The sequence below is a fragment of the Phyllostomus hastatus genome, unplaced genomic scaffold, assembly GCF_019186645.2.
Source record: "Phyllostomus hastatus isolate PE091 unplaced genomic scaffold, TTU_PhHast_1.1 phas_scaffold_585, whole genome shotgun sequence".
Classification (NCBI taxonomy): domain Eukaryota; kingdom Metazoa; phylum Chordata; class Mammalia; order Chiroptera; family Phyllostomidae; genus Phyllostomus; species Phyllostomus hastatus.
In genome coordinates, this window is record NW_025334037.1 from 7,743,194 (window position 1) to 7,766,690 (window position 23,497).

Genomic DNA, 23,497 nt, shown 5'->3' on the forward strand with positions numbered 1-23,497 from the left:
GAATTCTTTTATTCCAGAAATATTTTAATACAATCATAGTACAATTATGAAGTCATATCCAATCCACTGAATATATTCAAGGAATTAATAAAAATATTATACATCTTTACTTACTACCTTAATATAATTAAAGTATTTGGTTCTTATAGATCAGACTAAATGCCACGTTCATATTTGCACTGCTAGTAAACAGCATGTAAGTCCACCTATGAATTAAAGTGTGGCTTTACTCCTTATTGAGCTGAAGTCTAAGTATCAAAATTGAATGTTTTCTTTTTTAAATACCACAACATTTGAATCCTAGAAAAGAACGGTTAACCAATTTAAGGCAAGATATTGAAACTTATACAACTTCAATTTGAAAAGATAAAAGAATACTTTTATCAAAGATCATACATGCCTTAACATTTAGATACCTATTGATTCTTAAAAAGGCAGTAATAAAAATGTCAGTGCAAGTTCTACATTGGGTTCCTCAGTAGAGAAAACAATAGGTTTTTTGGAGCAAACCATTATTTTCAAATCCCAAAATACTCCAAGAGGAAAGAATTCTGGTGCAGGACTTACATACAGCATAACTATATTTACTCAATAAAGATAGATATAAAACATGATTATTCATAAAAATTAGTGTCTTGGCCAGTTTGTTTAAACTTTAGTTAGATTTACTTGAATGCAGGCTTTAAAAAAATGATTTGAAAACCAACTGATTTAAAATTTATCGATAGTAGTAGTGCAAAAAGAGGTGTTTCTGTCCCCACCCCCCACTTTTTTTGGTAAGGGCTGAAGATTAGCATCTCACAAAGAAATAACTTATATTAAAATACATGTAAAGTGTTTATGTGTGGTGTTTTAATGACCAAAAAAGGCACAAAATTAGTTAAATTAAGAGAAAACATTACCATTTGTTCTGAACTCTGGTTAACTATAAAATATTAATCATAATATACACTTTTAGATAAGAACCCAGCTTTCTTGTAACTGAAGAGTGACACCACATTTTCTAGCTCTATTACCTGTGCTAACAGACACTGCAGTAAGACTGCAGACAGGCCGTCTATATTACTGACCACACTGTGACAGTGGCTAAGTGACAACTCGTGGAATGGAATTAGGTCTCAAAAACTCAAGTGAAAGTATTTAGTACTTTTACATTTGCAAAGCTACTTACACACTTGAAGAAAATGTTAACAGTATGTGAAAAAAGAAAATAAATGGTGGTGATTGACCTGTATTTTAATTAATGTATTAAATAGACAACACATTTTAACATAAAAAGAAAAGACATTCATATATCATATGGGGTTTCTTACAAATGGACCATTAGTGTTAGGCACCAAAAATTTCAAGTTTTTCTCATTTTTTTTTATTAGCCTGTCTCACCAATACATCCTCAACTATCTATTTCTACTCTGCAGGCATCACCGTGTGCATGAAACATTTCACGCAGTTCACAAAAGTTCTGTCCTGGACCACTGAGCTGCAAACGGCCCTTTCTCTCTTGGTATTTGCATTGCATATTTTGTCAGTTATCTCACAGCACCTAGATTGTTACAATCTCTATTATCATTTAAAAAGTGAATTTCTATTTTAGCCATGAGAATATATATACACATATCTGCCCAAACTAAACATGAAACTATGTGAACTTGAACAACAAATAAAAATGAATCTTACTCTTAATTCTTAATGGTTACTGTAAATAATTTTAATGTCCCTTATGATTCAGAGTCACATTATATTAAGGAAAATAACTTTTGAATGTATGTTTACAAATGTAAGACAGATTACAAGACCAACTTTGCCATAAAGCCTATATAAAAATTCAGTCTGGACCCTAGAATCGTGTCCTGGGCCTGTTGTGAACAGTCGGCCCTCCCACTACACTTCTACCAACCAGGAATGGGGACACAGGTAAACAATTTTCACTTGTTTAATGAGGGAGTGGAGTACAGATACATGGAAGTGAAATTACCAAACTTCAACTCATGCTCCTGGGAATAAAGGTAGGATTATAATGGAATGATAAAATTTAGTGTATTGCTACATTGATGAATCTTAGTTACCAGGTAACAAAAACATAAATGGCTGACTTTAAATAAGTCACATGTCAGAAGTAGAGAAAATGATTCTTTCTGTGTGAAAAACACTAGTAAATGTACATAATGTCTTGAGTAAGTTGAAAGTGAGTGAAAACTATTTACTATTGACTGAGTCAGGAAAAACAATCAGAATGAAGTGCCAGGGAAGCATGTGAAGTCAAGGCACCATTATTTACAACTTCAGTAACTGGCACTTAATTCTGAAAAAGGCTTCAAAGACATGAAAAATAAAAAGCAGTATTATTTCTCCCTACTTCTATAAACTACTTAGTAGTTCTTAACTATCTATAATCTGTGCTTTACTTCTTGGCCCTGTGCATAGCAGCTGCATTGACGGTGACACCCCGCACCTGCCCTGTCCTTTGGTGTCTGCAGACACGACCGTGCTGAAGGCTGCAGAAGGTGCAAACCAGCAAAACAAACACGTGGTGTCTGTGTAAGAAACAGTGAAAAACAGACCAAACTGCAGCTAGTTCTCTGAATTACTCGAGAGGGTTAAACTGTTCACCAGCTAAGTCTTTTTCAGACTTACTATATATTAAGTTTAGGGTTTACAGCATTCTATATAATGACTTTAAAACAGCAATGGCTTCAACAAATTCATAAAAGTTAATTACGTGACAGTTGGTCCAACACGGATGTTGAATCCAGCACGTACATTTTACTTAATAAATTCTGTCCAAGTTTAAAAAGAGTATAAAGAGTTCTCGTGTGTGTGTGTGTGCGCGCGCGCACATGTTTATAACCTTTTTTTGCTTCCAAAGCTCAGAAATTCACTAGCTTACAAATAGGTTGCTGCAGCCAGTTGATACCACTTAACCGTCTCTTTGCTCAAGTTGAAATCTTTCAGAGGCAGGGTTATTCCACCCAAGAAAAAATTCTCCCGGAGAGATTCTGCACTGAGTACACTTAGTTGAAGTTCTCTCTGTCTTAGGGTTTCTTTGTTATATCCACTGTACACAAGCTACAGCAAAGACAAAAAGAAAACAGAAAGGTACACATTATTTGGTTTCTTGGATTATTCTAAGTAGTAACACATAAGTGGTTACTGGTTACAGAGTGACAACAGTTAATAACATTGGTTAGACACATCCTCCGGTGGAATCTGTCTCATGCTTTGGATGCACACTTGGTACTTCAGGGGTCCTGGACTGTATCATCAGTCCTCTGAATGTCTGACACGGGAATGCACAAAGTAGAAAGTTACTATGGCATAAAACCAAAAACATGGTTTTTCTGAAATGGAGGTGTGGGGAAGGGAAAAGGAATTACAAGGCAGCATGCAGTAAGATGATCTAACAGCTAGGAAAAAGGGAATAGAAGGAAGCAAGTTGAGAAAGCATAATTAAAATTATTTTATAAAAAATGACATTAAAATTTTCTTGTTACCTTTTTTCTGTTGAATTTTATCTACCATAAAGTGATACTCTGATTACCTATAATCCAATGCAAACTCACCAACTACAAATGTAATTTATGGCAAATCTGGAATGTCGAAAGCTACCCTCTTTCAAATACTACATTCAACACTTAGAAATTCTTTTTTTCAATAACATCTCACCATAATTTCTGAAAAACATCTCCCTTATGTAGCCCTTCTCACTGTAAGAACTAAAAAACTGACATTTCATTTTCTTGAAAGCACAACACTAACTAGGAAAAAGCCAATACTGCTTTTTGAGAATGATACGAATTGGTCTTCGCCAAACATTTTTTATGCTTTTAATGACTGAAAGGATATTTTATGGTTTTAATAAATTTATAGCCTTGATGAAAATTCAGGACTCTGCTTTCAAATCTCTATCCAGACATTTTTGTTCGAATGTAATGTTAATGTGAAAGAATAAAGTGTTTATCCTAAAGAAGTAGTTGACGAAGAATCAGTGGTTTTCCACAGATGAGCAGGTTTGTAAGTTGCCCGTGACCAGCGGGTCAAAGTCACGGTCCTGCTGCCCACTGCTCAGCTGATGCCCTGCGTGCTGCTTTCCGTTTGGAGCCCTTTATTTCAAGAGGGCTGCTGACAGACTAAAACGAGCTAGAAGGAAAGTGATTTTGAAACTACATTTTATCAAGTGACAGTAAAAGTACTGTAGATATTTTTTTTTAATCCTTACCTGAGGATATATTTATTGATCTGAGAGAGAAAAACATTGATTGGTTGCCTCCTATATGCACGCAGGGACTGAACCTGCAATCCTTTTGGTGTACAGGACAACGCTCCAACCAAGTCACCTTGCCAGGCAGTGCTGAAGATATCTTAAAAGAATGAACTGAAGGGAATTTAAACTTCAATTATGTGAAAGGCTGCTACATAAGTTCCAAGAAGTTCTGTGTGGTTCCAAGAAGTACAACTGAGACCCACCAGTGCAAACTATAGGGAGCGAAGATTTCAGCTCAGTGTAAAAAGTAATCTAAGAGTTGCAGCTGCCCAAAACAAACCAGATGGCCTGGAGGGATTTCAGCACAGATTGACTATCCCCTTTTTGAAAATGTAGAAGGGCTTCAAGCACTGGAAGGATAGTTGAATAATGGCCCCTAAGATCTTTTTAAAACCTAAGGTCTATGATTGCAGGTTCAATTCTACGTCACTTTGTTAAATAGCATTGGACTGCTATTGATTTGTTTTACCAATAAAACCGATATCTAAAAATTTTTTATTTAAAGTGTTTGAAATTTAAAATCTCAAAACAAATCTAGGAAATTTTTAGAGATGATTTTTAACTTACCATTTCATTGAATGTTGGGTTCCTAGTTTTTCGTGAAACTTTGGTTTTACGTTTGGATGTTTTGTGGGGATCTGGAAGTAGGTATGTTTTGACATATGGATTTGGGTCAGCCCCATCTTCAGTGACCTACAAAGAAAAACAGTCCCTTAACGGTGATACTCCCTACCGAGGCATGGGTTTTCTCTGCAATCGCCATTATCCGTAGCCACTCACAAGATCTTTGATGTGCATCACCATGATGAAAAGAGTACCATTTCGGTAAGAGACAGAGAGTTTCACCGATCCTCCTATTTGGCCTGGAGTAGGACTGAAGGGACCTGCATGTAAAAATATAAATATGTTCATCTTCATTTGATCTTGTTTGCAGTGATTCAAGCTACAACAACAACAACAGCAGCAGCAGTAGCAGCAGCAGCAATTTGCTTTAACTCCAGTATCATCACATGCACAGTAAAAAAGGGTAAAGAGCCCTGGCTGGTGTGGCTCAGTGGTTGAGTGCCAGCCTGTGTATCAAAAGGTCACCTGTTTGATTCCTGGTCTAGGGCACATGCCTGGGTTGCAGGCCAGGTTCCCAGTAGAGGGCATGGGAGAGACAACTACACAGTGATGTTTCTCTCTCTTTCTTTCTCTTTTCCTTCCCCTCTCTAGAAAATAAAAACTTTTAAAAAAGGGTAAAGAACCTGGTTGGCCACTAGATATATACTTCTTTAGTAATCACATTCTATCAGGAAAATTATGTTTATCTAGAAATAGACCAGCTTAGAAAGAACACCTCCTCTCATTTCACTGAACCACAGCCAGTAACCTCGCTGTAATCCTACAACATCCACTGAGAAGCTCCGGACTTGCAGGCCGTGCAGAAACCATGAACTATCAATAAAGAGGAAAAAAATCTCACCTGCAGATCTAGCTATTCCTTCAGCTTTCTCATCACGAAGTAAAGGGTGAAAAAAAGTACAAACAAGATCACACTAAGATAGAAGAGGAAAAAGATCCATTAGTTTAACTATTATATAGCACAAAAAAACAGTATGTTATTTTTCGAAGAGGACAGTCACCTCTGCTACATCCGTTGAAGCACTCATCAAACTCTGTAAATAACTATTTAACTCAATTTTTCTTTTGGCTGCTACATCTTTTATGTGTGTTCTTCCTAGAACCATCCTATTAGGAAAGCTACAAAAGAAAAACAAGAACAAGTAGGATTTAAATTATTTCATCTGGAAGTATTTATAGAATCGAGTACAATATTTACTTAGAAACATTTTTTTATTATCTTAAATATAAACTAGAGTCTTAATGCACTACAAAGTAAATTTTGTGATTTTTCTTCTAGTTAGTAGAGATGAAATAGTTCCAGTATCCACTATCCTTTTATGAAACCAGGTTAAAAAAGGTACATAGTTTTGCTAACTTGCTATAATTTTTACTTATTTTCTACTTATCTCTTCTCAAGATTAATCATTCACAGATCTTATGTGCAAGTCTTATCCTCCAAAATAATCATTAAACAGCCATAGCTATTATAGATACCAGTACAATCTGCAAATGACATAGGGCCCAAATCAAGATAATCATAGCTCTGCTTATTTTGGTGGCAGTGGGAAAATGAGAATGCACATTGAAATAACCTCTGATACCCACTCTGCTGCCCCTTGACTGTTCGTATCTAGTTTGAGAAGAATACGAGCAACCTGATGTAAGAAATCTACTGGTCATCAACTACACTGAAACTGAGGCTTTCCAATGGGTATCAGATACAAAACTAAGCACTAAGCTTCTGATTAACAATCTCAATGCCTCAGCTTTTTATTTTTGAGAGGAGCTCAGTGTGATCATAATAGATTATTTCTGCAGTGATTAAAAATCTGAATTTTTAAAACCAAGATTCCAAATTTTATCTTGTGTTGCTTACTGTGGTAGAGACAACAAATTTAAAGCTTCAACTAAAATCAGGAAGCTATGAAATCCCAAAATTTAAGGTTTTGATCATTTGTTCATTAACTCATTCAGCAAACTTACAGCTTCTTGTCTAAGTCTAGTACTGTATTAGGCCCTTGTGTTACAAAGGAAAGTAAGTCACATATGGTCCACAGTATCTTACTAAGTGTTAAGACAAAACTTTTGACCAAAACTTAATAATAAAAACGATTTCCTATAAAAAAGTATTAATGAGTATGAATAGGAACATACCCTGGTAACTTCCAAAGTGGAAAAATAATACTGAGCTTGTTGTGAAGTTCCTGAAACTCGTCAAATGTCCGGAACACAAATGATGGCTCAAGCTGTCCTTCCCTCAAAATTCGGACTACGTAAATCTGAAGAAATCACACCCATACACGTTAGATTCATAATAAGACCTTTCCTGACAGAAAATTTACAGCTCGACTGTTATACGTAATCTGAGTGCTTTTAACTTGGTAATATAGTCACCAACAGGAAAGAGCAAATATAAAACTCATTTATAGCATGTCTAACTACATTCTAAGAGTGATCTTAACCACTGTACAATATAAAAACAAGAACTGGCAAGTGAAAGTCATTTTAGTTCCAGGACTAAATAAAATAACATACTTCCCAAATTTATAAATGTAGTACATTTCCAATGAAAATATTAATCAGTAAGTTCATTAAAGAGAATCAATAAGAGGCAAAATTTATGGCAGCTGTGGCAGGAGAGAAAACTTCCTTGATATTTAAACTATTATAAAGTCAAAGTACTTTAAAGAGCAAAATACTGATGCAGAGCAGAGTCAGATATCTCTACGGAAGGGATAAATTCAGGGATACGGATAAACTTAAGTGTATGTAAAGGTGGCATAATCAATCATTGGGGGAAGACAGATTGCTCCATAAAATGGTGTTAGGATAAAATGATCAGTAAACATACAAAAATGTATTATTAAAATAGGTGAAAATATTTGAAAATAATAGTAAAGTCTCTTTCTAAAATTTATCAATTTGTCAAAAATTTAAAGACTCACAGTGCCACAAAGTATTATTCAACAAAAATATTAGCCCAAGGTTGAAAAGGAACAGCAAAAATGATGATCATGCTGTACTACCAGGGGGCAGGGAGTACACTGAAGACCCTGTTTTTAAAGAACAAACTTTAGATGTCTATGTGTGTGTGTGTTACATACTTCATCATCCCTAGAGAGATTAAGAATTTAGACTTTTGCCCTGGCTGGTGTGGCTCAGTGGATTGAGTGCCAGACTGAGAAGCAAAGGGTCACCGGTTGATTCCCAGTCAGAACATACGCCTGCGTTATGGGCCAGGTCGCCAGGAGGGGGCATGTGAGACGCAACCACACATTGATGTTTCTCTCCCTTTCTTTCTCCTTCCATTCCCCACTCTCTAAAAATAATAAAATCTTAAAAAAAAAAACAAAAACAAAAACTTAGACTGTCACTTTATCTGCTTCTCTACTGGTTGAATTTGTTACAATGAGCAAGCTTTACCTTTGAAATTAAGAACGAACTGAAGATAAGGAAGAAAAAGCACTACCCTTTTAGTCTTGTGTCTGAAAAGAAGAATATCATTAGTCCCTCATGGTTTTGGAGCAAATCTACCAAAAACTAAATACCAAAACACAATTAGGGATGCTCCAAGTACATTTACTTATTTTTGGACCACCCCTGGAAGAAAAGAGGTGTGACAAGAATGAGTGCTTGGAACTGCAGCAGAGTCAGTGAAGGAAGCAGGAAAAGGCGACAACAATGCAGGTGTGTCTCCAAAATCAAACCAAACTTACGTAATGTTTATCCGGGTTGTATTTCTTATGATAAGTGAAAACAGAGACTTCCTTGATTCGGCCATCTTGCTTAAAGGAGTATGTTTTCGGTGAAAATGAAAGGATGGGCTCATCATTGGAAGGAAGACCAGAAAAACGCAGCTGAGCAAGGTTGTGAATGAAGAAGTTAAACTTTGTGGCAATGCTTCCCAAACTTGATTCGATCAACCTACAAAATAATGAGAAAATGTGTTAACAGTAAATGTCCATGAGAACACGTTCAATTCTTTTAACATAATAAAAGATGAAAATACTTGTATTACCTTTAAAATATTAAGCAGATTCTCACTTACCAAAGGATTCCCTTTTTTCTGTAGACCAAAAACTCATTAAAATACATTCAACCCCAGCAAAATATTTTAGCACAAGATTCTCCATTCCATCCCATTCTGCTATCTCAAAAAAAATAATGCTCTGATTTCTTAAGCCCTCTGGAGTCCAATACTAACTAAAAGCTTTTAGGGATAGAAGATGACTGGTATAATGGCAAAAAGATGATTTCATTATTGTACTGCCTTGTAATAAATGGGGGCAGAAACAACTAAACAGGTATAGAAGGAAGCCATCCAGAGTAATTAAAATTTTTAAAAATCTCTCTTATCAAATAGTAAAATAGTAGAACCTGGTATCAAAGTCCTTCAGATAATTATAACTTCCCTCAGTTGAAAAATAAGTTTTGACAGAACGGGAAATTTGGTGAGAATCAATTCGGAAGGCAGGCCTGGATAAAACATTTTCAGCAAGCAAAAGAAATGAGAAGTTTTAGAAACAGGATAAACAAATCCAGAAAATGAAAGGAGATTCAGAAAGAGAATGAGAGAACCTCACACAAAGATGCTTGCCTTGCTATGAACCAAACGTTTGTATCTCCCAAAATTCATGTGCTGAAGCCCCAATAGGCAGGGCCTTTATGAACTTAGCAATTAAGGTTAAAAGTAGAGCCCTGATCCAATAGGATTAGTGTCCTTAAAAGAAGAGACAGGAGCCCTGGCTGGCATAGCTCCCTGGATTGAGTGTGGGCTGTGAACCAAAGGGCTGCTGATTCAATTCCCAGTCAGGGCACATGCCTGGGTTGCAGCCAGGTGCCCAGTGGGAGCCATGTGAAAGGCAACCACACACTGATGTTTCTCGCCACCCCCCCCCGCCCCCACTACTCCCTTCTCCTCTCTCTAAAAATAAATTTTTTTTTTTAAAGAGAGAGGCTAGAAAGCTCATGATTTCTTGTTCCATCTCCCTCTTTCATGAGAAAACATCAGTGAGAAGGCAGTAGCCTGCTTCCTTCCCTCACCAGGAAGCAAACTGGCTAGCACTTTGACTTGGATTTCCCAGCCTCCAGCACTATGAGAAAATAAACTTCTGTTGTTTAAACCACTTCATCTGTGGTATTTTGTTACGGCAGATCAAGCAGACTTAATATATACCTGCTTTACAGCCTTACCCAGAGGAGCTAACGAATCTCTTAAAAAAAGCAAAACAAAACCCAACAATACCTAAATTATCAGGATTAGTTTGAAAGGCTATATAATAGTCAGCTTCCTTCAATGCAATTCAGCCCAGGCTCTCGAGACTAGGGAAATCCAGCCCAGTGGTTCCTACTTCTTCCCCAGGGAGAGAAGAAGGCAAGACAAAAAGGAGAGAAAAAGCATGAGCTCACATAACCCTCCCTGCTATGGCACTGTAGTAAGGTGGTACCACTAGTCACTGACCAATCTGGTCACCAGACATTTAGAACATATTTGCCTTTACCGCAATGACAAGTTCAAATGCAATCGTTGTGTGTTTCAAGTACTACATCATATCATAGCTTACTAGAGCAGTGCTGCAGTTTGCTGTTTTAATCACATACGTATCCATGAAAATTTTTATAGCAGAACCCTCAAAAATAGATTAGGAAAAAAAACCTTGTACTTAGCACTATAGAATATATACTTCACAAAAATAGTTCATACATAGGCCTTTTTAATTGAAATCATATACTAAATAAAATGAGATCATGAGAGAGAGAATAAATATATATATTTTTATTTTTCTTTTTACAGATTTTATTTATTTTTAGAGAGAGAGGAAAGAAGAGAGACAGAGAGGGAGAGAAACATCAATGTATGGTTGCCTCTCACACGCCCCCTACTGGGGACCTGGCCCACAATGCAGGAATGTGCCCTGACTGGGAATTGAACCAGCAACCCTCTGGTTTGCAGGCTGGCACTCAATCCACCGAGCCACACCAGGCAGGGCTAAATTTATTTTCTTTTTAATGTTGCAAATCCTTTATATTTATTCAGCAAATAAACTTTTTACAACCTACTCTTTGCTAATATTCTGAATCAATTTTTTTCTTATAAGAATTTTGATATATGGCATTTGTTTACATGAAAGAAAATAAATCAAAGCTAAACTGTATGTGCCTTCTCTAATATATTTCAGCATGCCTTACCTAGTAAAGAAAATTGTAGCTTCTGCATCTGTAGTTTGGGGTTGAAGTGCATCTCTAACATATTTCAAATCTTGAATGCTTGTAAGTTCTGGTAGCCCTGAGGGAATCATCTATAGAAAGAGAAAAAAAGTTTATGAGTTAATTTTTTTAAAAAGATCTGTTCCCCATCCTTCCCTAAAAGCTGTCCAGGTAATCAGAACTAAAATAAAAATAATCACAGTTTTGGGGGAGTTTGTGCTTTAGAAACCTAAGTGATTCTCTATAAATGAAAAAAGCTGAGGCAAATGAAGGCAATTATTGGAAGTTACAAAGTCAGTTTATGGAATATAAACTATAAAATCCACTTATTTTTGACTAGTACTCTTTTTTTTAAAATACTAATTTCAGTCACAATAATCATAGTGTGTTTTTTTGGTTTGTTTTTACTTTTTATTTTATGTACTTCCAGAAAATACAGAAACCTTCAGCATACAGCTTATTGAATGTACACAATCTGAACACACGCAGGTTAAGACACAATACATCTGCCAGCATCCCAGGTGACCCAGGGTCCCTTCCAGTTACTATCACTCCTCCCCACAGGGTACCCAGCCTCCTGACTGATTTTTTTATGTTTTCTAAGAATGATGCTGGTAACAATACATCTGACATTTGAGAATATAGTAAATCTTATTCCAAAATTACAGAATATCCTTTTTTCATTATTGAAACACAGAAGCATTAATATAAAATCAATTAAATGCTTGTAAAGAACAGCATTACCAGTGAAAGGAGGTTAAGAAAGAGGTTGGTCTGCTTCCTGATCAGATTGTAGGCCTGACAGCACAGGTCCACAAATAACTGGAAACGAATGGTGGGCTTTTCACCCCCGTTGATGACATACGCCATGTCAGAGGTCAGCACGAAAGGAGCCCGATCCCTATGTAAAAGAAAAGTACATACAAAGTATTACTTACGGAAGATATTCAAATAGTGCAATTGTTATCACATGGTTACTGAACTAAACTACAGCAATTTCCAATTGGAAAACTGAGTATCAGACAGTTTTGAATTTGCATTAATTCTTAAAAATTCACATTTTCACGGAAGTAATTGCAAAATCTCATCATTTAGATAGAACTTATACATAAACTTTTCCCCAAGGTAATATTTATAAACCCACACTCTCAAACAGAGACCAAACATAGTTACAGTTACAAACACACAGAGAGAAAAACTTTGTACTTGTTGACATAATACAAATGGGAACATCTGCAGTCAGATACCACTAACTAGACAAAATACCCCTAATTCACCTCAGCAGAGGTTACACACACACACTTATTCTTGTGGTAAGGTCATCTCTTAGGGCTTTTTTCATCCCCATTTATTCCCAAAAGGAACTACCAGGCAAAGAACAGCAAGGAAAAGGAGGAGGCTTGGGAAATTAATTTGTGAAATTGGAAGTGCCTCTCTTTTCTTCAACAACAACATCAGTACCTCTTAAAGCTACCAAACATCTGTGCATGGCCCAAGAACTTCCCAAAGTCGATGTGAAACATGTGTCCTGTGCTTCGAAGCATTATGTTATCATTGTGTCGATCACAGATGCCTAAAACATAGGTAGCCACACAACATCCAGCACAAGAGTAGATAAAATTCTCAGAAGCCTGCAATAAAGATATAAAATGATTTGGGGGAAAAAATTATTTCTAAAGGAGGCAAGATTACAAAGATTAACATAGTTCATCACTCTTTGAAATCACTATTGTAATCCATTTTCTAAACAGCTAATAAGTTGGATTATGGTAACAATCCAGATTATGGTGAAAGCCAGCCCTTTCACAATTCAAAAACAAAAATACCCTTCTAAAGGTGGTTATATTGCCCCTTCTCTCCAGCTTTGTCCTTTAATAAGCAGAGATGCCGCCAAGCCCTGTGTGGGGGGTGTGCTGCCTTTGAGCATCTTTAAGCATCATGTTTGTGGAGCTCTGCTCCTCACAGGCTCTGCTGTTACCACAAGCAGTTACAGTGAGACAAAGACAAATCTGAATAAAAGAATATTATTGTTTTAGTTTTTTGACTTGTAGGGAGGGCATGTGTAAAGAAAATCAGCTTGTATCTTGAAACATCCAATAATAAAATTAATGTATTGTGTTGCCAATTTCATAACTCCTTATGTGTTATCTGTTAAATGTCTCAAAGCTGGAGACATTAGTCCTGCCTGTTCTGGGATTAAGTTACTAACATAGTATATCATACAGAAGGACACAGCAAGATGCATACGATGAAAATTTTAATCTAAAACATGTGCATTTAGTTTATTCTCAAGATACTACACTTCTGAATGAAGCAGTCTTATGGTTCTATCTATTCCATATGGCTCATTTTATTCCGTAAGCTCCCAAAAATTGTTACTGACGGTGATGACATACCAAATGTTTGGCCCTGGCCAAGTAGCTCAGTTGGTTAGATCGTCATCCCCACAAGCCAAGGCTGTGGGTTTGATCCCCAGTCAGGGCACATACAACAATCAACCAATGAATGCATAAATGAATGAAACAAATAACTGACACTTTTCTCCTTCTCTCTCTCTTTCTTTCTCTCAAAAAAAAAAAAAGAGAAAACAATAAATAATTTTAAAATGCATCTTAAAAAGTGTTTACACAGCACTTATCAAAACTCAGATACTGCACTACTCTGTTTCTCTCCCCCTCACACACTCATGGTATAGGAATGTGTATGCATATGTTGTGTGTCTGGATGGATGGATATATATATTAACTCATTTAAAATCTCATACCAAACCAATGATGTAGGTACTATCATTGTCATTTTACATATGAAACTGAAACACAGAGACATTATTTGCCCAGGATCACATAATTGTTAAGAGGCAGAGCCAACACTCAAACCGAAGCAATGTGACTCCTCTGTATCGTATTTCCCACATACAAAAGCCAAGTGCATGAAAGGCTATGTGTGTTTCTTCACCATCATTTTGTGTCAAACAGCTTACCCGGAATCACAAAAAAGCCAGCACTACTATAAACAAGTATTGGCTTCTGCTGCATCGCTTTCCCCAAACCACATAATAAGAAAAGGAAGTGTTTTTAAACATTTTAAAAGACCAATGAAATTCCTCTACTTTACTTTCTTAGGTCAATTGGTAGCATTTGCACATACCCATATGCAATGTGATACATTAATGATTTGACATAAACTAGGCAGGCAAATGACATTGAAACTGGGATCTCTTAGACCACCATTGAAAGTATTCTTGAGTCTCCCTTAGGCCAATTTCAGATCACTGCAGGTCTTATGTCCTAGAGATTTCCCTTTCCTCTTGTGTAATACAAAAGTATTCTAAAACAAAAAAGTGATGTCTCCAATAATAACAACAGCTATCAATTATAGAATTTACTATATTATATATTAATTCCTTCTCTCACACATTATTATATGTTAATATATAATTAATATATTAATGCACATATTGATTATGGTATGTGTGTGTGTGTGTGTATATATATATATATATATATACTCCTGCCATTAACATGTAATATCAATATATTGATTATAATATTGACATTACATGTTAATTACTGTATTGTATACAATTAATTATAGAAAGACATAAATATATTCATTTACTTCTCACTATAACCTACAGTACTTTTTACAGCCATAATATATACTGTAATACCATAAAAATATAATACTATAACATTTTATAACAGACGTCACTGAAGCACAAAGAAGTTAAATAATTTGCCCGAGGTCGTATAGCTGGCAAGTGACTTTGGACCTGAATTCAAGCCCAGAAAGTCTGGCCCGTAGTCTTTGCTCTTAACTACCACACAACATAGCCACTGTACTTATTTCCTTAACTTTTTCCAAGACCTTTGTGAAATATAACATTCTGGGTTATAAAAATACCGGTTTTGCTGGCCTCTAAATACATGTTTGGAAAGTTTTTTTTGTAATTTGACACTGGTTTCACTTAGATTCCTGCCATTAAATGCATTCTGTTTTTACATTCTTTCCTTTACTTGGAGAAAGACACTGCTTTCACAACTTAAGACTAAATAGCTGAAACAGAGCTGGAAAATAAAAGCACTAAAGATCTATGTAATACATTTTTAACCAAGTTATTTAGAATAAGGACACATGCTAGTCACCTTTTCATATTCCTCCTCAGAAGGATTGTACTTCCTCAGCCACTCTGCAAGTGGTTTATCTTTAAAGGACCCGGTTACACCATATTCCACTTGGATTTTCCTGAGGGTATCTGAAGCGGGAACTAGCTCCACCATGCCTTTAACAACAAAATATTAAGCTATGTGAAAATGTCTTCCAAAAATAAGCCTTTAAAAAAATGTGCAGTTTTCAAGCTTTGACATAAGACACCAGCTAGCAATCATCATTTTTTAAAAAATCAACGCTGGCAGCTCATGCTAGAAAATGTGAGCAACCAAAATTGTTTTTTATTTTTGGAAGATCCACAATGTAAAAGTTAATTTAACTATTTGAGACTCTATAATCCGTACATCCATGTGCTATCCATCCCTCAAATAACAGTTTTAACTACAAAATAAACAATATGACCTCCTTAATAAAACTACTTACAGGGTACATGCTGTCACATAGTATTTTCTCATGCTTTCATGAATAGTTTCTCTAGTCATGTATTTGTTGAAGATAAGAGTGTTTTAGAGTAAATTAAGCCCTTTCAAAGGGAAGAGCATATTAAGATTGTCCTTGTCATATGCTTAAGTCTCGTGTTTTTTCTTCCTACTGAAATATATATGTCTGGCTGAACAAATAATTTTTTTTGCTCTACTTATAGTTCCCTTAAAACAAATATCAAACAAATAAATTATGGGACATCTACATAGTGTAATAAAATGGGGTAGATGTCTATGTGTTTATGTAGAAAGATCTAAAAAATCTGTTTTTAAAGACAAAATGCAGATGGAGAGCTGTACACTTTGTGTTTTAAAAAAAAGACTATTATGTCCTGGCTGGTGGGTTCAGTGGTTTGAGCATCTACCTACGAATCAAAAGGTCACCAGACTGGTTCCCAGTCAAGACACATGCCTGGATTGTGGGCCAGGTCCCCAGATGCGGGCACAACTGATTGATGTATCTCTCGCACATCGATGTTTCCCTCTCTTTCTCCCTCCTTTCCCTCTATCTAAAGAAAAGTAAATAAATTTTAAAAAGACTATGATGTATATTGGGATATACACAAAATATTCCTAGAAGGCTATGTGAGTGATTATATTTTGGGAGCAGGATGCATAGGATTAAGGACGGAGGTGTAAGAGGAAACTAAGATTTATTTTTCAATTACATGCTATACAGACATTTTACAGTGTACATATATTATTTATATAATTTAAAAATTAGCTTTATATTTTTTAAAAATCAAGGAAATGAACTGGCATCAAAATAAGATAGGGGTACAAAGACCTGCTTTGGACAAAGAACTGGAAGAAACCAAGCAAGCCAAGGCCTCCAGGCCATCCCAAAAGAAAGTGCACAGGGCTAGGTTGTACTCCTAGTCATCTGGTCACACGTGGCAGAATGAACTCATCTGGATCTTTTTTTTGTTCTGGTTGCATCATCTGATTTATAGTTCATGGTGACATCCTTTTGCAATGAGTACCTGCATCCTGATTCTATGATTACATTTAATCAAACTGTTAACATATATATAAATTTCTAATTTCATAATCAAACATGCATATGTACAAATTACTCAGGATCACAACAGGTCATCATGAAGAAGGATTTGACTTAACTCTGATAATCTCTGAAGAGAACTGGAACTGATGGTTGGAAGAAACCAGAAGTCAGTTCCCATTCACCTGGATACAAGAAAGAATTCTACAGCCATGAGAAGCCGGAACATGAGGGACTACCTTGGAATACACTGAATTTCCTTCACTATAAGCATTTAAGCATAAGTTGAATGGCAAATATTAGAAGGATGATTAGATAAGATAATCTTTTGGGTGACTTCCTACTATGATTATAATCTAGAAAGCATTTCTCATCTTCACTAACTGTAGGTGATCTTTCTGTCCTTTAAAACCCACAGCACTGCTGTTGTCTTCTTAGAACTTTCAGCTTAATAAAGCATTTTCTAATTATTTACATATGTCTTCAATTGCTTCTCTCTAAAATATAAGCACTATATGCTATTAGCATTTTGCAGATGTAGGTACACAACAAACGTGCTGAGTAACAATAATTGGTTGTGATTTACTGAGTGGCTAATATGTATCAGACACTAGGGTGTTTTATATTTATTATCTCATTTAATTATCACAGTGTTTCTATGAGTATAGTACTGTTATTATTCACACTTAACATGTGGAAATGAAAAAAAATATTCCATAAATAGTAAGATGAAGTTTGTTCTTACTGGAAAAAAGCTTTATAACCATTATTTCATTTTGCTGTAATGAAATTTTATATTGGTTTAACTTAGAAATGGCCTTAGTTGTAAGTCAAAAGCCAAAGACCATAAAGTCTTTGTTAGGTCAATAATGGACACCTCTGGTTACTGCAAAGCACTATCAGGGCTACTCACTGAGTTATTTAATCATGAGCAAATGAATCGGTAAAGTAACACTAAGTTAAAAGACAAAATAACTGAGATCACAGTGTGTCAGCATCAGGATCCTTATGGCAGTCATACTCTGAGCTAAGTTCACGAAAAAAATACAAATAAAAATAAGACACCAAGACACAGCTAACAAGGTTACCTCTATCTCTGCCAGTTGAGAGACATTTGAAAATCACCATCCTCAGATCCAGTCCTTCTTTAAGCCAGATTTTGTCCATTATCTTTATCATCTGTAAAGCTAACATATCTTGCCGAAGATCTTCACCAACCTTGAAATCAAGAAAACAAAATGAAACTTGTACCCTTCCCAAACACTGCGTGGATCACACGCCATAAAGCGGGGAAGGGGAGCAGTCTGTGTGGGAGGCTCTGCCTGGAGTCAGGATGTGCTCAGCCAGCACAGCAGCAGGTCAAGCCCAGAGTTACATTCACTCCCAAATCTGTTTGGGAGCAGTGTATGCCAGTGATAATACTTCCCATAATTATTCAATTTAACTAAATACCAAATAAAATTACTTTTGCAATTTTGGAAAAGAAATTTGAAAAAAGAATTTTTAAACTACCATTTAAAAACAAAGTAACCTTATTTCGCTCACCTTAAACATGACATTAATTTCTTCCCCCATTGGATCCGCATTCACCATTGTGACCTTTAGGGGCACAGCATTAGAACTGAAGAAGGAACATGACTACAAATACAACACATTAAGTATTAGAAAGACAACACTGCAATAAAAATGGGTTTAATTTTTTTTTTGTCCTAAGCATTCCTCCTTTCACTTGCTTCTCTAAACTATGGCAAATGGAGTAACACAGGAAAACTGTTTTTTAGATTATCTGGCACATAAAAGGTGTATAAACATACTTTCTGAAACTTAAACATAGTATATGAGTAAAATATCATCTATTATTCTGAGCAGTGAAGCAAAAGCTTAAAAACTTGAGACAAAACTACTAAAAGTTTGAGATTTAAGTATCATAACTCTTCAACAGAGGACAAAAATTTTGTATACTCTTATCTTTCCTCTAAATCAGTGTAATCTGAGATGAGATCTCTACTTCTCTGATTTATAGTACTATTATAATTAGTAATTAGTCATGCAATCAAATAGCAACACTGAATTTAACAATTACATTAGCAAAGACATAATTAATGATTACATCTTCTTTTAAATGAAACTGGTTAAAAAACTAATTTAAGACTGTGAGACTAACTTAAAGGTAAACAACAAACCAAAGAAGACAATGTAATCACTTTGTCCCCCAATGACATATGCATACAAGTCAGGCCCCCACGGCTCAATTTCAAGGAAAAGTAGCTATGTCAACTTAAAAAAAAAATCAAATCTGAAACTCCATTATGAATAGCTATACCCTGGCCTTTCAAAACCACAAACTTAAATGGATGAATTAATTGGTTGCTTTTGCTGAACTCATGATAGAGAAAAATCCCTATTTGTATCACTATTAGTCCAGTTCAAAATAAAATTACACAATGATTATGATCACTCACTATGTTTTGATTCCTCGAAAAAGTGCTATCAGCCCCAACTGGTGTGCCTCAGTGGACTGAGTGCTGGCCTGCGAACCAAAGGGTCGTTGGTTCGATTACCATCTGGGGCATATGCCTGGGTTGCCAGCCTGGTCTCCAATGGGAGGGTGGGGGCATGTAAGAGGCAACCACACATTGATGTTTCTCTCCTTCTCTTTCTCCCTCCCTTCCCCTCTCTCTAAAAATAAATAAAATATTAAAAAAAAAAAAAGAAAAAAGCATGGTATAAATGCAGGAAGAGTTTACCCGACTACTCCCAAGGAAGGGAAAAGTGTCTACCTGTGAGTGGGTAGTTTTACCATCAGAATTAAGAACACATGCCTCTCATGTAACTATTTATACTGCAGTAAAGTATAGTTTAATTTGAGGTAGTAAGTAATTTTACACTTTTTTCTTTCAGGAATGGTGATTAGTAACAATGTTGTAACATAAATATGGGCCTTATACCATAGACATCTACAAATACTTATAAGCAACTTAGGTGGGTTTGATCCTTTTTTGCTTTAAGCATGCCTGACCATTTCCTTTCTTTCTGCACATTATTTTGAAATGTTATATGAACTTAAAAGTATTTTATGCGTAACCTTAATATTTAATTCTTTTGCCACAAGACTTGGATTAAGAGGGAGACGACATTTATTTCTTAGAAAAAAGGACTGTACTCGTTCCATACTCCGTTGGAGGACAACCTAGGAAAAGAGAATGATACTGTAAGTACATAATGGAAATGAATACGTATTTTTAAGACAACAAAATTACACTGTGGACCTGATTTTTTAAATGCCCAATTGTCAAATGTTGCTAAAAACAGTTCATTTTTACTGTAAAAATTAAAGAATAAGCAAAGGCTATAAACACAGGAGGGGACAGTATATGTATGTTCATATTTAACATTTGTTAAAACTCACATTCAAATAAACAAACTGAATAAAAATTAGGTATAACTTTTCATCAGATGAAAAATTTAAGATAATATCCAGTGCTGGCTACAGGGTGGGAAACAGATAATTTCATAATGTATTAGTGGGGAGAAGGATGTATACCAGTCCATATATAAATACATAATTTATTTTTTGGTAGAGCAATCTAATAGAAACTACAACTAAAAATGTACACAGTTCTTAACTCAACTGTTTCACCTGTAGGAATATCCTATTAAGAAATGAGGGGAAAAAACATACACACTGCAGTTCATTGCAGGACTGTTTGAGAAAAGAAAAATATATAAACAATCTATATAGAGGTAATTAATGGTTCATAATTTATGCTACAATTACCTTGTAATATTATGTACCTATTAAGAAATATGAATTGTAGCTATATGTGTACTGACATGAATTCTCCAAGTTAAAAAAAAAAGCAATTTGCAAAAAACAAAAAGTGTATGTGTAAAATCATAAAAAATGATCAAGAAGGAAAGACAATAAACTGTAAGAGATTTATTCTATAAACTTCTTCATTATTTAGATTTTTTTAAACATTGGCATCCAGTCATAGTTTTATTATTCTTACAGTTACAAAAGTTAAAAAGCAAAATAATGAAAGAAATTCAAGATAACAACTTTAACCAGAAAAGAATGAATAAACATGGGAATTAAAGCACTGATTTTCTGTGTTAGGTTGTGAAATCTTTCCCTAAAGATTTTAAGTAACCTTTAAATTCATCTGTCCAAAATGGCATAGGTGTAGTGAGAATTCTATTGGCTATTTATTGACAAAGAATAACGACTTCACTTGTCAGCACTGTAAAGATCCTTTATCAACATGTTTATGTTCCCTCTTATGGGTACATACCTGTCTGGCTGATCCACTAGCCTGCTTGACTTTTTCTGCTACTCCTCCTAAAAGCTGTACAAGCTTTGACTGCTTCAAGAGTTCTTCTCGGAGCCCTTTTCCTCCCACTGACAGGAGAGCCCCCAAAACATGTTCATATCGGGCCCCGAACTGTGCATCATGCAGGGCATCCTTGAGGAGCCTAACAGAGCAAAATATTTGTCAGCCACTTCTGAAAACTGGATGAACATCTCCCAAAAATCAATTTTACAAGTTTAATTGTAGGTCTCCAGAAATTTATTTTAAGTCATATAGGCAAGTAAAAATTCATTATTATAGAGCTCTAACATGCCAAATAGAGAGTTTTGTTATTTTTTGTTTTATTTCTAAGGACATAAAAATTTAAGTTCTTAAAAATAATGCCTTTATAAAACATCTGGTATCCACAGTAAGTGGTCTGGGTGTACCATTTAGACTTTCAGAGAATGTCAAATACAGTACTGAAGAAAATTTAAATCTTACCAATATAAATTGTGCGCTATCTGTATATTTCCCAGTGCCCTGGACAGAAGGAAGCGTACTAATGAACTGTTCAAATAAATTTCATATTTCAAAGCCTACACATAAAAGAAAATAAAGAATTACTAGTGGTCAAACCCATAGGACACTGTTAGGATAAAATTATCAAAAAAAGAAATTATATAAAGCTCACTCCTATTGGTGAAAGATGATACTGATAAAAATGAAATAGATAAATTAACTTAGGCTAAATTAATGAAATCAGGCAGGAAAGCATAGACCTGGGAATAACATTCATTAGCTACATTTAAATGGCCAGTAAAGAAAAATAAAAGCTCAAGTCTGACTTATTCGGAGAATCTAAAAAGTCAAAGAATTAAAAATTCAGATTTATATCTATATACACACACACACGCACGCACACATGAGGCCTGCCCAGAAAGAGTCCAACCATTGTTAATATAACGAGAACGGTTTGCGCGATATCAATGTAACACAGCAGCTGAGGAGAGCAGACTGGAATGTGCATGCGTGAACAATGACGTCTTCACTGTACTAGTCAGTGGGGGTGGTAGATGCCCTTGAGTAAGCATGTGTGCTGTGTGGTCATCACATTCAAAATGACTGAATGACTACAGCAACAAATCTGCATCAAATCTTGTGTTAAGCCTGAACATTCCTCTGCAGAAACTATTCAGATGATTCAGAAGGCGACAGCTATGTGCAAGTGGTGACTGCAACTCCATCACGACAATGCGCCCGCCCATGCATCAAATCTCACCTGGACAAACTGTGGGAGAAGATCTGTCAGCTCATCATCACTAATAGCCTCGATCCAGGTCACAGCTTGGGACCTCACTTCCTGATCAGCAAATCTACAAAAGTATCACAAAAATCAAGATTTGATGGTGACTTCTTTTTAATGAAACTATATTTCCTGAAAACATAATCTAAATTTATTCCTAACAATGAACACTCATATAGCTCTTTATTCAAATGCAATGGGCGTCACCTTCTTTTTTAGGAAGAAAATCTTCCTGTGCTATACAAATTCTGGTAGGGGACTGGTTTATTGGAAATCTTAAGCTTATGAAAATTAATTTTGGCCCACATCATAAAAATATAGCAAATTATTCAAAATTTACAACCTAATTCCGTATTTAGGCTAATTTTCAGTATCACATGTCCTTTTAATAACCTTAATGAAAAGGTATATTAGTAGAAACATACATTTACACATTTATATTGCATCGAATTGCTTTCATGTTAAAGCAAAGGGAAGTACTCCTACAATATAACACCTTACTGGAAAAAATTAACAACAATAAAAAGAGCAAATAAACTCCATCTTAATCGACTTACTTTGAATCAAGAAGCTCCAGTGCAGTCAGTGAGTCTAATGGAGGCCACTGGTGAAGCAATGAGTAAATTTTGGCAAGATTAACCCATTTCCAGTTTGGGGCACTTGCTAGTATTTTAGGAAGACAATTTGTGTGTTTGAGGCAATAATAACGTTTCTCCCACAAAAAGGCTTTGTCTTCTTTAGAAAGTCTGCATACATAACAGGAGCTAAATTACTTCTCAATGCTATAATAACAGTTATGGTCTCAATGATTAAAAATACAAAGAAAAAATGTATTCATTTTAGGACAGCCACTTGTTGGCAGAATCATTAATACTAATTTGGAACAGAAAAACGCAATGTACAGCAAACACCACTAATTTACCCTAATTTGGGGAATAGAAAGAAATCATTTTGCCTTGATAAAAGTCTTAGTTATGAAAATGAAGGATAATTCAGTACAATAAAAATTTATTGAGCTCTAACCAGATGCCATGCACTAGAATCAAAGTTGAATAAGCAAAATCCACCCTAAGAGCAAGGATTTTATTCATTTTACACAAGTAAAATCAAATGTTATGTAATGCACAATTGCTATTACAAAATTTTAGAAGATGATTGTTTATATAGCTCAAT

General features: G+C 35.4%; 1 protein-coding gene across 1 annotated transcript in view; it reads right to left on the minus strand.

Annotated features, from left to right (window-relative positions):
• Positions 1 to 23,497, minus strand: part of PIK3C2A (phosphatidylinositol-4-phosphate 3-kinase catalytic subunit type 2 alpha) — an 83,450-nt gene continuing 59,953 nt past the window's right edge. The window contains exons 16-33 of the mRNA XM_045825234.1: positions 22,882 to 23,070; positions 22,301 to 22,394; positions 21,523 to 21,617; positions 21,022 to 21,202; positions 19,812 to 19,916; positions 18,272 to 18,364; positions 17,815 to 17,944; positions 15,220 to 15,356; positions 12,536 to 12,705; positions 11,819 to 11,975; positions 11,057 to 11,166; positions 8,584 to 8,791; positions 7,022 to 7,146; positions 5,887 to 6,004; positions 5,727 to 5,799; positions 5,042 to 5,145; positions 4,829 to 4,954; positions 1 to 3,066 (exon numbers count right to left, since the gene is read on the minus strand). Of these exons, the coding sequence (XP_045681190.1) occupies positions 2,884 to 3,066; positions 4,829 to 4,954; positions 5,042 to 5,145; positions 5,727 to 5,799; positions 5,887 to 6,004; positions 7,022 to 7,146; positions 8,584 to 8,791; positions 11,057 to 11,166; positions 11,819 to 11,975; positions 12,536 to 12,705; positions 15,220 to 15,356; positions 17,815 to 17,944; positions 18,272 to 18,364; positions 19,812 to 19,916; positions 21,022 to 21,202; positions 21,523 to 21,617; positions 22,301 to 22,394; positions 22,882 to 23,070 (2,398 nt within the window). The 3' untranslated portion in view covers positions 1 to 2,883. The remainder of the gene's footprint in view (positions 3,067 to 4,828; positions 4,955 to 5,041; positions 5,146 to 5,726; positions 5,800 to 5,886; positions 6,005 to 7,021; positions 7,147 to 8,583; positions 8,792 to 11,056; positions 11,167 to 11,818; positions 11,976 to 12,535; positions 12,706 to 15,219; positions 15,357 to 17,814; positions 17,945 to 18,271; positions 18,365 to 19,811; positions 19,917 to 21,021; positions 21,203 to 21,522; positions 21,618 to 22,300; positions 22,395 to 22,881; positions 23,071 to 23,497) is intronic.